This window comes from Xiphophorus couchianus, chromosome 5, assembly GCF_001444195.1.
Source record: "Xiphophorus couchianus chromosome 5, X_couchianus-1.0, whole genome shotgun sequence".
NCBI classification, from domain to species: Eukaryota; Metazoa; Chordata; class Actinopteri; order Cyprinodontiformes; family Poeciliidae; genus Xiphophorus; species Xiphophorus couchianus.
This window is the reverse complement of record NC_040232.1, coordinates 37,499,598-37,515,414: the sequence shown is the minus strand read 5'-3', so window position 1 is coordinate 37,515,414 and position 15,817 is coordinate 37,499,598. Positions and strand designations below refer to the sequence as shown.

General features: G+C 41.1%; 1 protein-coding gene across 5 annotated transcripts in view; it reads left to right on the top strand.

Moving 5' to 3' along the window:
• The first annotated feature begins 1,859 nt into the window (after positions 1-1,859).
• Positions 1,860-15,817, top strand: part of LOC114144545 (LIM and calponin homology domains-containing protein 1-like) — a 33,547-nt gene continuing 19,589 nt past the window's right edge. For 3 of the 5 annotated variants that reach the window (XM_028017487.1, XM_028017485.1, XM_028017484.1), the window contains exons 1-10: positions 1,860-2,213; positions 11,264-11,334; positions 11,437-11,506; positions 11,595-11,701; positions 11,784-11,814; positions 11,916-12,026; positions 12,909-13,036; positions 13,169-13,239; positions 15,006-15,207; positions 15,353-15,550. In XM_028017487.1, coding sequence (XP_027873288.1) covers positions 2,151-2,213; positions 11,264-11,334; positions 11,437-11,506; positions 11,595-11,701; positions 11,784-11,814; positions 11,916-12,026; positions 12,909-13,036; positions 13,169-13,239; positions 15,006-15,207; positions 15,353-15,550 — 1,052 coding nt within the window. In that variant the 5' untranslated portion in view covers positions 1,860-2,150. The remainder of the gene's footprint in view (positions 2,214-11,263; positions 11,335-11,436; positions 11,507-11,594; positions 11,702-11,783; positions 11,815-11,915; positions 12,027-12,908; positions 13,037-13,168; positions 13,240-15,005; positions 15,208-15,352; positions 15,551-15,817) is intronic. The other 2 variants (XM_028017488.1, XM_028017486.1) reach the window with 2 other exon arrangements.

Here is a 15,817-nt window from a genome sequence, read left to right as displayed (position 1 = left end):
TCCCCCACTCAGCTCCTTCAGACTAGCCTGCAGCAATTGGCAAGCACCTGGTGGAACTCCACATCTGCTGAGCTCATACCAGCTACTTGGTGAAGCACTGGTAAAAATGTTGGGAGTGATGGCTTTCTGAATGTGAAGTGTTGGAAAGTTTCTTAGAGACCGAAGCCAAAGATAAATTACAGTACAATTAGAGCATATTTGAAATCTACATTTTCACAACTGAAGGTGACAGTAATTTGTGCTATAAAACACTATGTAGCTGGAAAACACAATACTGTCCCTTTAACTCACGTCACATCCTGCCTTTGGATGCTTGATGTAATTAAAGGCCCAAAGCCAATCAGGATCTGTGAACATAACTCAGGCAGTTTAAGTGTCTTTCCTAAAGAAAATGGATCTTGAACTTCAGCACTAAATCTAGTGTGGCATGAATGACCACTGTAAATGCATCATGAACTTTATCCCAGAGGACAATGCTGAATTTTTTTACTTACTCTGTTCCTGTTTTAAAACTAGTATTTTACTAGAAATTTTTAATGACAAATTTCTAATTACATGATGTAATTTAGGAAAATAAAACTCTTTCATAAAACCTACCAAGGCCTGGTTCTCTTTACTTTGGGCTTGTTCTAGAATTTGGCTGCTATTTAGCATTAAGTGGCTAAATTAAGACATGAATGACACCAGCTGGTGTCTTAAAGGCACAGCTCTGCACCGAGAGCCTTAACACCAAATTAGAGAAAATGTTGACACTCTTACTGGACTTGTATAAAGCTTGCATACAAGCTTATTTTTAGCGCCTGGTTTGTATTGCAACGTCGCCAGAAGCATGATTTTAGGTAAAATCACAACTGTTATCATTTTTTTCCCCCCTAACAAATTACAAATTGACATATTTCATACCCTCTGTTGTTGTGGTTGTTTTATTTTGTTTTTAAGCTCATAAACTGCTCAAAAAATGTTTGGAGATTGGCCAAAGTTTTCTGAATGTTCTAAGCTCATGTTGACTGAAAACTCTTCCCATTCATTTTTGTAATGTCGTCACAACCTGTAACCTTTTCATTTTAAATCAAAAATATTTTCTTTGAGCTAAACTGTGAAACAGTTTTGAACATTTTGAGGGCTTCATTGGAAGAAGAAGAAGCTTTTTTGCCTAAATCAACAAGGTCCTGAAACCTGATGAGTCTTTCTACATGTTCCACCCTCCCGACAGTCTAAAAGCATGCATATTCATTTGCCAAATTAATTTTTGCTATTGTTCTCAAACCCTTTAAAACTTTCCACATTTTGTCACACTAAATACATAAACTTTATGTATCCAAAGCACAGCTTAAAGATGCAGAAGGTAACTGATGAAACATGTTTTTTTGACATACTTCTTAAAATGGTCATATGACAATATAAGATGGATAATCTGTGAAAATATTTAGCTCCACTACATACATGAGGGTGAATGACAGCACTTAGACCGTCCTCCTGCCTCTGATTGGTTGCTTTTAACCGAGCAGTGCATTTCTGCAGATGGCAGTAGGATCACAGGAAGAAGAAGGTGGATGAGATAGTTGGGGTTTTTTTTCAGATTATCTGTCTGATATTATACTGTCACGACATTATGACAGTTTAACAAATATGTAAAAAAAAAAAAAAAAAAAACACACACACATTGTAAGTTTTTCTTTCTTTTTTATTTTTATTTTTAAATAACGATTAAAAGTAATTGAAACACACCAAGCAGCCGCCACTAGATGAACTATCTGAACTGTAATATAGCGGGACATCTTCTGCAGCGCCCTCCATCCCCTCTCTCTCTCCTCTGTCTTTCCTGCCTCTCTCGACCTCACCCCCCCTCCCCCCTCCTCCACCAAGAGATTCCTGCCCGCGCGTTCACGCCTTCTCCTGAAGCTCGGCGGCGGCAGCAGCAGCAGAAGAGAGGAGTCAGCCTCCCACGGCAAGGAATCGATATTTTTAGCGCCTGGTTCGTATTGCAGCGTCGCCAGAAGCGTCTTCTTCTTCTGCCTCATCTTCTTTTTGAGGGCGACGCAGTTGGAGCGCGAGGGGGCTACGTGACTCCATAGGCTGCGCGCGGAGCGTGGAGGACAAAACGGGAGAGACTTCACAACATCCGCGAATTCCCAACGCACCCCCTACTGATGGCCGGTCCCGAGCCGAGCCATCCCGAGCCAGCCTGCCTGGAGGCGCAGAAATGGATCGAGGTGAGTCAGGGGGAGCCTCCAACAGCACACTTGGTTGAAACGGGCCACACCGCGGTATAAATAAAGACACGGCAGCCGTCGGGTCGTCACCTGTTGGGGGGCCTGAGCAGTGTCGGGTTACCGTTCGGGACAACAAAGTTTCAGCCGTCGCTAGGCTGTCAGTTGAGCCTAGCAACGGAGCTAGCTGCGTCCACTTCAACACTTTTACCAAGCAAGCAGCCAGGCTGAGATCACTGAGCTCCAACCCGCCATTTATCAGCTTTTATCTGGTAACGTTGCTGCCGGCCAGGCGTTGAAACGCCCTCACCCTGCCCCCGACCCCGTTTCCCAGGGAAGAAGGGATTCCGGTTGCCATGGCTAAGAAACCGGGCTGCCTACCAGCATCTGATCGCACCGGATGAGATTATCATTTATGCTTTATTGCATCCCATCATCATCATCATCATCATCATCATCTGCCTCCCTCCATAAGCCCCTGTAAAGCAGAATTCTGACCTATTTTTACTCCATCACTGCTCCGTCCTGTACAGGCTGAGGCATTAAAGCCCCGAGGCTGCAGCAAGACGGCTTTCATCTGGATGTTGAGGCGTTCATGTTCCTATTCTGCTCCCAGTTCAGTTCAGGCTCTGAGACGCTTCGCTTCCAATTAAACACCTACTGGACAACAGCTTAATACACTTTAAATGGTTTATTATTTAGGTTTAAAATATCTAGCCACCAGGCAAATTTATTGACACTCGTGTGTGTGTGTGTGTGTGTGTGTGTGTGTGTTTTAGCATGTCTCACCTTGCAAGGCCCATTTTTTCAACAAATACTACATTGTGAGGATGACTGCCCCTTATGACAGCTAAAGAAAAAGTGCTGTTTTTGAAGTTGTGGGTTAGGTTTGGGACTAAGGTGTGAACTGAGTTTAGATTAGGCTTAGGGTTAAGTGTGTACTGGTAACAGTTAGGTTTAGGGTAAGGTTTGTGTCTGGTGAACCATTTCTGGGTTGATTTGTCGTATTATTCTGATCAAGGATCCTTTGCAAAAAAAATGGTCTGTTTTTAGCAAAGAGCATTAGATTTTTATTTACAATGTCCCATTCAGTAAATCAGAATATTATTGAACGGCTCATTTATCTCACTGACTCCATCACCAAATGAAACGCACAATATAGATTCAGTAGAGAAAGACTAACACTTTAATGTCTCTTAATCTCAGTGATTTCCCATTTACAGTCAATGGCATTTTCAAAAGATATTTTTAAACAAATGAGACTCATCTGGGTATTTAAATAAAAAAATCACCACTAGTGGCCTTTATTGATAGTACCCTGACATAAAGTGTGTGGAGAGAGAAGGTGGGGAAGGCACGCAGAAAAGGTCTCAGGTCTCAGGGTCTGGAATTGAACCCAGGACTGTATATGCGGCGCTCACTCTACCGCTACACCATGCAGGAGATCCATATTCTAATTTATTGAACGTGACTGCACAGCGTCCCGGTATTTCAGAAACCGTGACTCCTGGAACTCTAACAAAGTTTCCTTTGGAAGAGAAACAAGTGGAGAGATTGCTGTTGAAAAGCTCCGTCTCATTTTTGTCTTCAAATCATTATTTTTCATGGAAATGTTTAAAACCTACATTAATAATCACCTGGGGACAGTTGGTGACCCACAGTATTTAACAGATTTTTTTGTTTTGTCCTGTCGTTAGTGTGAACTGTCTCCTCTGGGTTAATACTGGCCTCCTAAGTCTTAATCCCCCTGCGGTGTTTTTGCTTTGTCGTCTTCCTGTCCCCTAATTCTCCTCTTATTTTGGCTCTGACTCTATTTCTAGGGGTGTATTTATACTCGCCCACAGGTGGAGATGATTTAGAGTTGACCAAGTTGCCCTGCAAAGCTCCAGTGTGCCGTTTCTATGAAGTATGCAAAGTGTATGCGCACACACAGGCACACATACCAGCCAGCATTGAGCCTTGGACACACCCTGGTTGGATGACACTTGTCACTATGGGAACATAACACAGACAGGCGCTCAGGTGTTTCCAGAGTCCAGTGAAGCAGATGAATGATCACAGAAGATATAAAACGGTCAAAAAGATGTCTAAACTGTTCGAAGGTGGTTTAAAACCAGCGACAGGCTGGTTGATTTTCTGCAGATTCAGCAGTTTACCTCTGCTGGTATTGACCTGCAGCATGTTGCAAATACTACGGTCAAGCACATTGGGAATAAACACAGGAATGTGTGTTTGTGTTTGTGTGTGTGTGTGTCTGATTTAGCCTGTGTGTGTGCCAAATGTCATAGCTGTCCTGGAAGGATTAACTCCAGTAGCTCCAGACAGCCAGCTGTTTCTGCATGGCAGAGGAGGAGTGTGAGAGCTGAGTGAAAGAATGTGAAGCAACAGCGGTGAAGATGTCTGCTCTGTTTCATTGTTTTTTTGATAGCTAGACTCAGTCGTCAAGAAGGTCAAGTTTGACAAAGATGCAGTTAACACCCAGACATCTCGGGTCTTAGAGTAGTTCTGACCGGATATCTGTAATCTGTGAGGCTAAGCTATAATAAAAGTATCTGCTGTTGAGGTTGGCTGTAAATCCGGAGGGGGAAAGCGATTTTGCTTCGACGCGATGGATCGGTTTGTCTCTACAAATCAGACACTTTCCATCAGTGCTTGCTTGTAAATCTCGTTTAAAAGCACATTTTTACTCCCTGGCCCGGGTGTTTGGTGGAACCATTGATTTTGTAATAAAACAGAAGCAGCCGCGTAGGAACAGAAATGGCTCACAATCTGCCCTCATTTAGGCTAATAAAATGAACGACATTCACTGTAGAACACTACAGTTACTACATGCTGTGATCTTCTCGGAGGGGGCAGGCAGCCTGGTGGGCAGGGCAAGGGCCATCTGGTGGTAGCATGCATCTCCACATCCAATCTAGGGCTGAAGCCATTAATTGGATTAATCGATTACCGAAATTATCGTCAACTATTATAGTAAGTGATTAATTGTTAACTGAATATACATACCCCAAAAAATGGTCATTTTCAGAGAGAACATAATCAAAGCAGTAATTAACACCAAACTGTTTAAAAATATAAACATTTTGCATAAAAGAAACAAAATACTTATTGTCTGTAAATGTGTTCTACCCACAGCTAATCTGGTGGCAGTTTTAGCTTCACCTGGTTTAAATTCTGCAAATAAATCTCTTATTAGTCACCTATTGCTATCTAATTATTAATCAGTAAATCCAAAAATGAGTCACCACATCAGTCCTTCACTCTGCTGATGATGTTAAGACGAGGAAAAACAGCTGAGCTTTTCACAGGTTGAAGGACTTTTTACCTGCAGATGCATCCTTTACTGATGATGAAGCATTCACTAAATGAACGCTGTTATTTCATCATAGCAATGTTTTTTTTATTTAAAAAATATACTGAATTATTTGTTTATTTGCATGTTTTAATGTATTTCTAATACTGTATAAAAAAGTGGTTAAACTAAAAATCTGCAGAATGTGCCAATTCTTCATTCAATTAATCGTCAGAATAATGAATAAAATAATCAATTAGTAAAATATTGTTAGTTGCAGTCCTTATCTAATCGCACTCCCCTGCTCTGCAGGTCTGTTAACACATACTCTTCATCAGTGCTGTTCGCAGGGACTAAATGACAGACATTGTTTCTTCTTTGATATGTCTCTGTGTCCATTTTGACGTGAAGTAATTCCTGATGAACAGACTTTGCCACTTACTCCATCTGCAGCGACCTTAACATGAGTCCACGAGAAACGTAAAAACTTCATAGGGTCACCATGTTGCCAGTGCTTCCTGTCTCCTCCACATCCTAAAGATGAAGAAGACCTCTGAAATCCATTTAAATAGGTCACTGCTTATTTGTATTTATGTGACATTTACAGTGCTCTAAAAGCCACAGGGACGTTCAGTGGATATGCAGCCACCACTAATTTAATGTCCATCTCTGTAGTAAAAGGAGATGGGAATACTGTACGCCTCCATTTAGTACACACATGCACGCACACAGTTTGGACAGATGGACACACATGTCGTAAAATAAAGCAGCTGTGATTGAGGTTTGCTGAGCAGAATTCAGAGGGTGTGATAACCTCCCATATTGCCTGTCATTGCATCTGATTTGATTCATACACACATATTATTCTGTGTACTCCGGTAGCCAAGCAGCGGCATTTCATTGCCAAAGTCACCGTTGTGTGTGACAATAAAGTAAGTTTAAGTCTAAAATAAGTGCAATAATTACTATTTGGATGATTTTGTTTTTCTTGTGTCTTTTTTTAAATCAAAGACTGGATTATCTCTACTAGACCCTTTTTTTCAAGGACAGTTTTGCTCATAGAAACTTCATTGTCCATTTTATTTGTTGGTTTGGTTGTTTCATTTGTTTGGAATATTGAAAATATCTTCTAGTTCCAGTGTTACATGTTAATTAGAAATGACTGTTTATTGATCTTTTAGAATGTGCTCCTGCATTATTATGCCATTGCCACCATATTACTTGAAACTGGTCTCAAAACGACAATATTATTGTTTATCACAATAACGTTTGAGAAAGTAAAGTTTGTTCCAGTGACAGGCACATGCTGCCTCCATGGTAGCTGCTGCTGCCATTCACCCTGTCTGCACAGAGCAGAGCACCACGCAGACAGAGGCAGCTCAAGTTACCATTACTGGCTTTAAAATACCCCTGAAGCTTTTGGCTGGGTTTTCATAGCAAACGTAACTTAAAATACACCCTGCTTTTACATTTAGACGTGTTTTAAAATCCCCCCTTTTCCTTTTGTTTAAGACTCTGCAGCAGCTTTTCCTCTTGGATTTCTCTTTGGGTTTCAGCGCACAGAACCAGCACCTCCACTTTGCACGAACTGTCTGTAGCCCATGCTACCTACACAAAACACTAGAAAGTGTTCCCATTAAAAAAAACAAAAAAAACACCATCTTCTGGAGGTAAATTATGCATGATCAGGCTGTAAATGTTTCATAAACCCAGACTTCCTGAAACATTGGAGGACGTGTCAGGAGTGAGGGAACTTTTCTAGAATTAACTGATTTGTGCTTTTTATTCCGTCAGTAAATTTCTGGATTTAGTTTTTATGATGAGTTTCCCAGATTTTGGTGTACATTGTCTCAAACAGCTGTAGACATTCAGACTTTGTGTGATGAAGACAAAAACGGAGGCGATGCCAGAAGCAAACATCTGGTCATCACTTATGTAAGCAGAACAATGCTGAGTTTTTCTCACTATAGATGGTAAAATGTGTGTTTTCCTTTAACACTTATGATACATCAGCAGATGTTCTGCAAGGGTATAAGATAAATCAAAACGGGGGCCAAATTTCATTAAGCAAACGTTTCAGAGCATCTGAACTCTCTTTTCAGAATCTAAGAACACATTTTAATCTGAGAACAAGATTCCTTATTTTCACTCTCAGGTGTTCAATTTCTCTCCCACAAAACTTAAATGCCTCTTGCTCAAGCATATTCAGCCCCTTTTTGGATCCTGCTGCTCGTGCTCAAACTTCCTCTGACTGTGACTGAAACCCGGGCTCAGTTCACTCTGCTCAGTTCTCTTTAGAGATCAAAATACTTTGCATCATAAAATGTCACAGAGTCACCAATTGTGAAAGAAAGCTATAAACATCACATTTTGTCAAATGCCATCATCAGAATCATCAAATCACGCCACTAAAACATGATAGTCACCAATTGAGAAACAAGCAAACCAGCGTTACATTCTGTCAAAAGACACCATCAAAAATAATCAATAGTATTCCATCAAATCCTTGAGTTAAAGGAACTCAGTGTTTGGGCTATTTTGCAGTTTTCGGGAAAATTGTTCCAGATTTCAATGCTGCTTCTCCGTGATTCTGGATGCAGAGCAGAACCAGAAGACCAGAGAGGTCTGGAAGGTTGATATAACAGCAGATCTTTAATGTATTGTGGTGCTAAGCTGTTCAGTGATTTATAAACTAACTATTCTCTCAGTGGAAGGACTTTAGAACTGGAGTGATGTGCTCTATCTTCCTGGTTTTGGTTAGAACACCAGCAGCAGCGTTCTGGATCAGCTGCAGCTGGAGGATTGACTTTTTTTTTTAAGCAAACATGCGAACATACTGTTGCAGTAATCAGTGTGACTAAAGATAAAAACATGGATGTCATAACGTGTGTAGAAGTGGACCCAATAGCAACAGGTGTAGGATATTGTGGATTCTTTAATGAAGAAAATCAGCTTACAGAAAGAAAAAATCCAGGGTACAAAGCAAACTGGAGAAACGAGTCATCGGGTTATCCAGGGAGGGTAACAAGGGTAGTGACAATTACAGACTTGCGAACTGTGGCTGAGCTAGAAGGACTAACAAATAAATAACTCAACTGGAACCACTAAAGAAAGGTATACCTAGACTCAGACATGTAAGAATAACAGAACCTGGAGTGATGAAATAACTAAGAAATAAACATAACTAGAAACACCACAGGGAGACTGAAATAATGAGAGCAATAACAAGATCATTGTAACCACAATAAATAACCTCAAAAAATAAAACTAAAATGACCATTAAGGGTTAACCTAAAGAAAACTAAAACGTAATGATAAAGATGAAAAGCTAAACCCAACCCAACAACCCAGGGTCCTGACAATGGATGAGTTTTTCTAGATCTTGCTGAGTGATTAGTCCTCTAATTCTAGAAATGTTCTTCTGGTGACTCTGAAGGTTCAGATCTGAGTCCATCACTACACCCAGATTTCAGGCCTGATCGCTAGTTTTTAGTTGTAATAACTGAAGCTGTTGTAGTCTGTTGTCTGAGCTTTAAGTCTGGAAATGTTCTTCAGGTCGACTGGTACTCAGGTTAGCAGTGGTGTTAAAGTCACTCCGTTGTCTGAAGCTATTGCCAGGCAGAGCTGCCTCTCCATTCAAAGAAGAAACTGTGAAAACTCACTGTCTTGTTTAGGTTTGTATCTTTATTGAGGATTTTAAACTGGGAATTGCAGAACTCAGAAGCTATTTCCTGAAGAGCCATTAAGTCTAAGCACTGAACCAAAGCAAATATTTTTGAGTGTGAGAGAGAAGTACAATATCCACAGCAGTTTGGTGCAGTTTTAAACCTGTTTTTAAAAGTGCTATGTAAATAAATTTGACATTTGACATATCTGGGAGGGAAAGAATGGATTTCAGCTCATAAACTGAAGATGAATGCTCATACTTTTTAAAGAAAAATTCCCCCATATAATCGTGCATTCTTATTAATTTCCACCAACCTCTAAAAATCCATATTAGTCGACCGCTGTCATTAATGAACCGTGATCCAGCAAAAGTCACAGTTTGGGTGCAAACCATAATCTGAGCTAATCTGGATTAGACTTCTATACACCATCTATACACCATCAGTGAAGCCTCTCTCCTTTTCCCCTTAATCTTCGGTTGCTGGTTACACAACAGCCGTTGAGATCTCTCTCCTCCTCTCTGTTTCCTTGCGTGAGTATGTGGGCTGGTGATTTGGCAGGATAGCGCCGTTAGCTCACTGGCTCTCCTGCTGCACAGCAATGAATCCCAACTGCAGTCCAGGTTGGGGGATTGAGGCTATGTGTGGTGGCATTTCAGAGAGAATGAAATGAGGACACAAAGCAGTGTTTCGCTGACCTGGAATCGCTTTAATTTGTCTCCACTGATGCAAAATGTTGAGAGGAGGGAGGGCCAATGGGGAAGCAGCAGGTTCCTCTGTCAGTCAGTCACAGTGTATGAATCCAAGGCAAATGAGATTAAATTGCAGAATTTAAATCATTTCTACAGAGAACTAATAATGTTTTGTGTTTTCATTTGACCCACATTTGGACCCACATATGAAAAAAATCAGATGCCTTGCAAATATATTTGCACCTCTTGACCCTGTTACAAACTTAAATGTATGCATTGGGATTGTAGGTGATACATCAACACAAAGTGGTGCATGAGGTGGAATGACAAGAAGACATGCTTTTCTATCTCTTACTAAGAAAAGTCAGTAAACAGAGTCCACCTGTGTAGACTCTGTTTACTGTGCAAAACGCAGCTGAATGGCTGCGTTCAGCTCAGTGGAGGACAAAACTCCTCCTCTGAGCTGCAGTTTCCAAGCTTCCTTATTACAGAGCAGCTCTCCCCCTCAGGCCCCTTCAGACTAGCCAACAGCAATTAGCAAGCACCTGGTGGAACTGCACATCTTCTGACCTCATTATGTTTTTACCGGTGAAAAACTGGTAAAAACTTTGTTAAATGTTACATAGACAAGCCATGTTGTGATGACTTCCTGAAGGCAGAGTTTCAGAAAGAGTAGTAGTTCTTAAAGAGACAGAGGTCCAATTTTGAGACGTTAAATTATGAATTCAAAGTTCTTTTAAGTCATATTTGATATATGCAGCTTTTTTATGACAAGTGAAGGTAACAGAGTTACTTGATTGTGTGATTAAAATGATTCTTTGTGACTAATGGGAAACACATAATACTGCCCCTTTAAGATTAGAAAACAACATGCCAAATGTTGACTGCCTCATGGTGCTCTGTTCACCTGACGGGTCAGACAGGATCAGAGAAGCAGGCTAAAGGCCCATGGTAACTCTGGAGGAGATGCAGAGAGCCACCGCTCAGGTGGGATAATCTGTTGCCAGGACAACGCTGTCTTTTGCACTTTAGAATGAAGCCTGTATAGAAGAGTGACAATAGGAGAAAATGTGCAGTTCTGGATTGGAGTTCAGTGACGTTATTGAACAATCTATCGGACATATTTGTTGATATTAATCATGTGTCTGTCGGTATATGTATTATTATTATTATTATTATTGATTTGTTGTCCAGCTTCACTCTTCCATAAAGACTTGATGTACGGAGTGGAGATCTAATGTTTGTCCTGTCAACAGATTATTCCACTAACTTTAAAAAGTCTTTTTTTCATAATAAACTTGTACAAACACTTGTGGGCTTTGATATTTTCTTGTCTGCTGCATGAACAAATGTCTCCTTTTCTTCCGCCCCATGTCCTCATGTCTTCCTGTCCTCCCTCTGCAGGCTGTAACAGGGAAGAGCTTTGGAGACAAAGACTTCCGCAGCGCGCTAGAGAACGGCATCCTGTTATGCGAGTAAGGCTCCTGACATCACTCTCTGTTTTCTGACGCCTGACGTAGCAACAACTCCCACGGACCGAGACTCAGTAAATCTCTGCTCCTGCCCCTCCTCCACAGGCTGCTGAGTGCAATCAAACCCGGGCTGGTGAAGAAGATCAACAGACTGCCCACCCCCATCGCCGGGCTGGTAAGAGGACGCCTCTGCAGCGTGATGTTGAGTACAGCAGACTCCTGATTGGTGCTAACTGCCTCTGGTCCCCTGCTGCTCCCTCTAGGACAACTTGTCCGTCTTCCTCCGGGGCTGTGAGGAGTTGGGCTTGAAGGGCTCCCAGCTGTTTGACCCGGGGGACTTACAGGATACTTCCATACGCGCCAATCTCAAGTACATAACCAATTCTCTGTGATTTGTTTTAAACACTTGAATCATAAATTGCGTGATGTATGACATACTTCAATGCTTTCAGGGACTCTGACTGCAACCGCAAACTAAAAAATGTAAGTCCTTTTTTCCAGTTTCATCCCCCCTGCCCGTCCTCTCACATTCCTTCCCCTCTCACTTCTAGATATGAAGGAAATGTTGCATGTCTGCCTGTCAGGTGCTGAACACGGTTTTCTGGCTTGGAAAAGCTGCCAGTGGGTGTCCTTCCTACAGCGGTCCTAATCTGAACCTGAAAGAGTTTGAAGGGCTACTGGCTCAAATGAAGTTGGTGAGTCAACTAATCTGAAAACACCTGGAAGAGTCTGGAATACCACACAACATGGTACATGTCTGTTTCCAGACAATATTCACTACCTTAGTTTTTTACAATTTTCATTCATTTTTTCACTTCCAATACCAATACAGATGTTTTTCTGTATCCTCCTGATTGAAGGAGGATACACGAGAACAGAGCTGAATTGACTTAAATGTTTCTGTCTTTTTATTTTACCTGATAACTCTGCACTGGAACAGCACACTTAAATACACCAACAGGTTAACAAGCTTGGTCCACCATGTAAAAACAACACAACTTTAATTTAATTTAGGAGTACAAGAACCAATGTAAAATAAATAATAAAAAAACTGAAACTGACCAGGTCCAGTGGTATTTCAGAGAACATAACAAAAGGGTACAAATATTGAATAAAATTAACAATGTAATATGTTAGTTACTATAGTCATAATAATTATATTGTTATCTTTGTTATTTTGACTTTCACATTCACCCACGTAAAGATTTTGAATAAAAACCCTGTAATTTAGTTGAATAAAAAGCACAGCAGCCTTCTTTGACCCAGCTGGTCGGCAGTGCACAGCAGTGGTTGGGAGAGGGGTTCTGCTGCATGATTAAACATTTTACCAGCATTAAGGACACATAAACCTTCATATTTAAGGATTTTTGAAGTGGCAGATATTTAAACTTTGGTACTCCTATCAACATGTATGCATCTGTAGTTCAGGCTATTTAAAAAAAAAATACAATAAATTTGGGTTCAGCTAAAGGAACATTTGCTGTTGAGCAGTGCTCTGTTTCAAGTCCAGTTTTATTGTTAAGGTTGGGACAGCTTTTGTTGTCTGGTTGTCTGTTGATGTTTTTCTGTCTCTGCAGGAAAGCGACGATGGCGGCGACAGCTCTCAGAAGCGCAGCGTTCGAGACAGCGGCTACGACTGCTGGGACTCGGAGAGGAGCGAGTCTCTCTCTCCGCCTCAACACACTCGGGACAACTCTCTTGACAGGTCAGACGTCAGCCATCTTGTCAACACAAAAGCTGCATTCGCATTTAGATAAATGTAACTATGTTATATATTTTTTTAAAAGTTAAATATTTTATATCCTTTGGGGATTTTTTTCTGCTTTTGCTTCTACAGTCTGGATTCCTTCGGTTCCCGCTCGCAGCACAGCCCCTCTCCTGATGTTGTGAATCGAGGCAACAGCGATGGTTGGTGTCAAGTTTTCATTTGCAGAACCAAGAGAAAAACCTGACAAATAATCAAAGAGAAATAAATAAACATACAAGAAACAGAACACAAGAATAAGATAAACTCCTATGGCAACAACTTATAAGTAATAATAGTGAATTAAATATGTCAAAACCTTTTGAACTTAAATAAAGCACAAGGACAAAAATAAAGTGAAACCCCAACCACCCCAAGATTATACCAGCTGGTTTTCTTCTGTGACGTTTTTTCCTAGAGAGTTGCTAACAGGTCTTTTGCTGCCGCTTGCTGACTAGTTTCAAGCTTTCTTTTTGTTTAAAGCACAATCAATAGAACAGGAGAAACTGTCTTCAACAGCTCTGGAAACAAAGTCCAGGAATGCTGAGCTATTCCTGTAAACATTAAACTGTTTACCCATAAATACATGGACTGCTATTCTCCACCATTTTTAGGTTTACCCTTGGCATAAGGTGACTAAGGCTGAGGGCAGACAACTGCTGGACATCACAGTGTGTGTGTGTGTGTGTGTGTGTACTAATTTAGGTTGCCCACTTAGGACTTTTTCTGCTATATTTACTGACCATCTGCAGACCGATTCAAAGTCCAGTCCATATTTTTAGGCTTTGTGGTTCTGGTTAGAGGTGTGTTGTGCTTATAGGGGCAGTATTATGCAAAATTGACTTGTTTTAGCCTTTTGTGATGTTCTAATGTTATTCCCTCACCAAAAACATATCTGGAATGTTGTCTTGATTCTTTCATGCATGTTTGAGCAATCCTTGAATCTCCCATGGCAACCATTTAAGCTGTGCAAAATGCTGGGTGGACCTTGCTCCGCCCAAAGACACAGCCTTCCCGTGTGACTCCCCGACTCAGCTCCTTCAGACTAGCCAGCAGCAATTAGCAAACAGCTGGTGGAACTGAGCATCTGCTGAGCTCATGTTGTTAAAGGGTTTATAGAGCATAGATGTTGTGATGACTTCCTGAAGGCAGAGTTCTAGAAAGAGCAAGAGTTTCTTAAAGAGACAGAGGCCTAATTTCATGATACTAAAGTCAAATTTTTTTAAGTCAGGAGGTCCGCTCTCCTCTGAGCCTCACTGCTGCCTCCCTGGTCCAGTCTGTTCTATTTCTTAACGTTGATATGTTGACTCTCCTCAAATCCCCGGCTCTGCATTGAACCGTGTCACACACTGCTGTGACAAAGGCAACCCACTGAGGGCTTTTAGGTCAAAACTACAATGGTCTATTAGGGCCATTGTAGACAGAAAAAGCATAAAGGAGGAAGAGTAAATTTCCACCAGAAAACAGAAATTTTGAGATTAAAACATAAAAATTCCTTTAAAAAACCATGGAAATTTCTGAGCTACAAAAGTCAAATTTTCAACTTTTGAAACTCAGAAATTTTCTGTCTTTTTTTGTAGAACATTTTTAAGATTAATCTCAAGATGTCAGATTTTTTCCTAGCATATTTTCAACTTTTCAAATTCAGAAAATTTCTTCTTTTTTTCTAGAAAAAAAGAGAGGGAATTAATCTGAAAATGTCAGAGTTTTTTGGCCAAAATGTACTACTCCTCATTTTTTTCTATCTACAGTGGTCCTAAAACACAAAATATATAATGCGAGTAATCTGCATAATGTAATATTAACATGTTAATCTTTTTAGACTGATGGCATGTGTTGCTATTATACTTGTTATTTGTATTCGGTGATTAGCAGAATGTTTTCTGCATAATTGATGCCTTTCTAACATTGTTTGTGCCCTGATGCCCAGGACGATGCAGCGACTCGGAGGCTGATGCTCCCAGCAGGAAACCCGACGTACGGAAAGATGACATGTTGGCCAGAAGAACAGCCAGCAACGACTCCAGATGCCCGGTTCCCTTCAACCAGTTTCTTCCAAACCGAGCCAACGCCAGCTGCTACATCCCGACCCCACGACGCAAACAACACCCAGAGGAAGGAGAGCAGCGGAGGTAATGACCAAGAAAGCAATCTGAGTTATTTAAGGAAAAACAAATGCTTTTCTGTAGAGGTATAAAAAAAAAAAAAAGAAGAATCCCACAGGTGTGAGGTCTTCAACCCCTAATCTGTCCCCTGCCATCACACTCCATTCCTCAGTCACCTTCAGACCATTCCAGAACAAACCAAACGAACTGGATTTCATCAGAAACCCCCCAAAACGGTGACTTGGGCACCTGAAAGCCAGGCTGAAAAACTGAAACAGGGAGAGGACTTGGAGGTTTTGGAGCAGAGGAGGCTGGAGAAGTTGAAGAAGGCAGGAATTAAGGTTCTACCTGCTGCTGTTCGCTACAACAGGTCAGGGCGGACGGGCATGAGAGGCGCGGCTGCTGTGCCTGATTTCCCTCACTAATTAGTTGTGTTGACAGAGTTTGGCTTAAGCTGATGTTGTGGCTTGTGGAGCTTCGTCACAATGAGGTTTGTGTCACGAGGTGGACGAGTCATGGATTTGATGTTTCTGGTGTTGTTAGAGAAGGTGGTTTGGTGTTGAGTTAAATGCTTCCTGTTTTGGTTGATTCCTGATTTTGTGAAGAGAAACTAACCAATAGGACTGTCCCAAGTAAC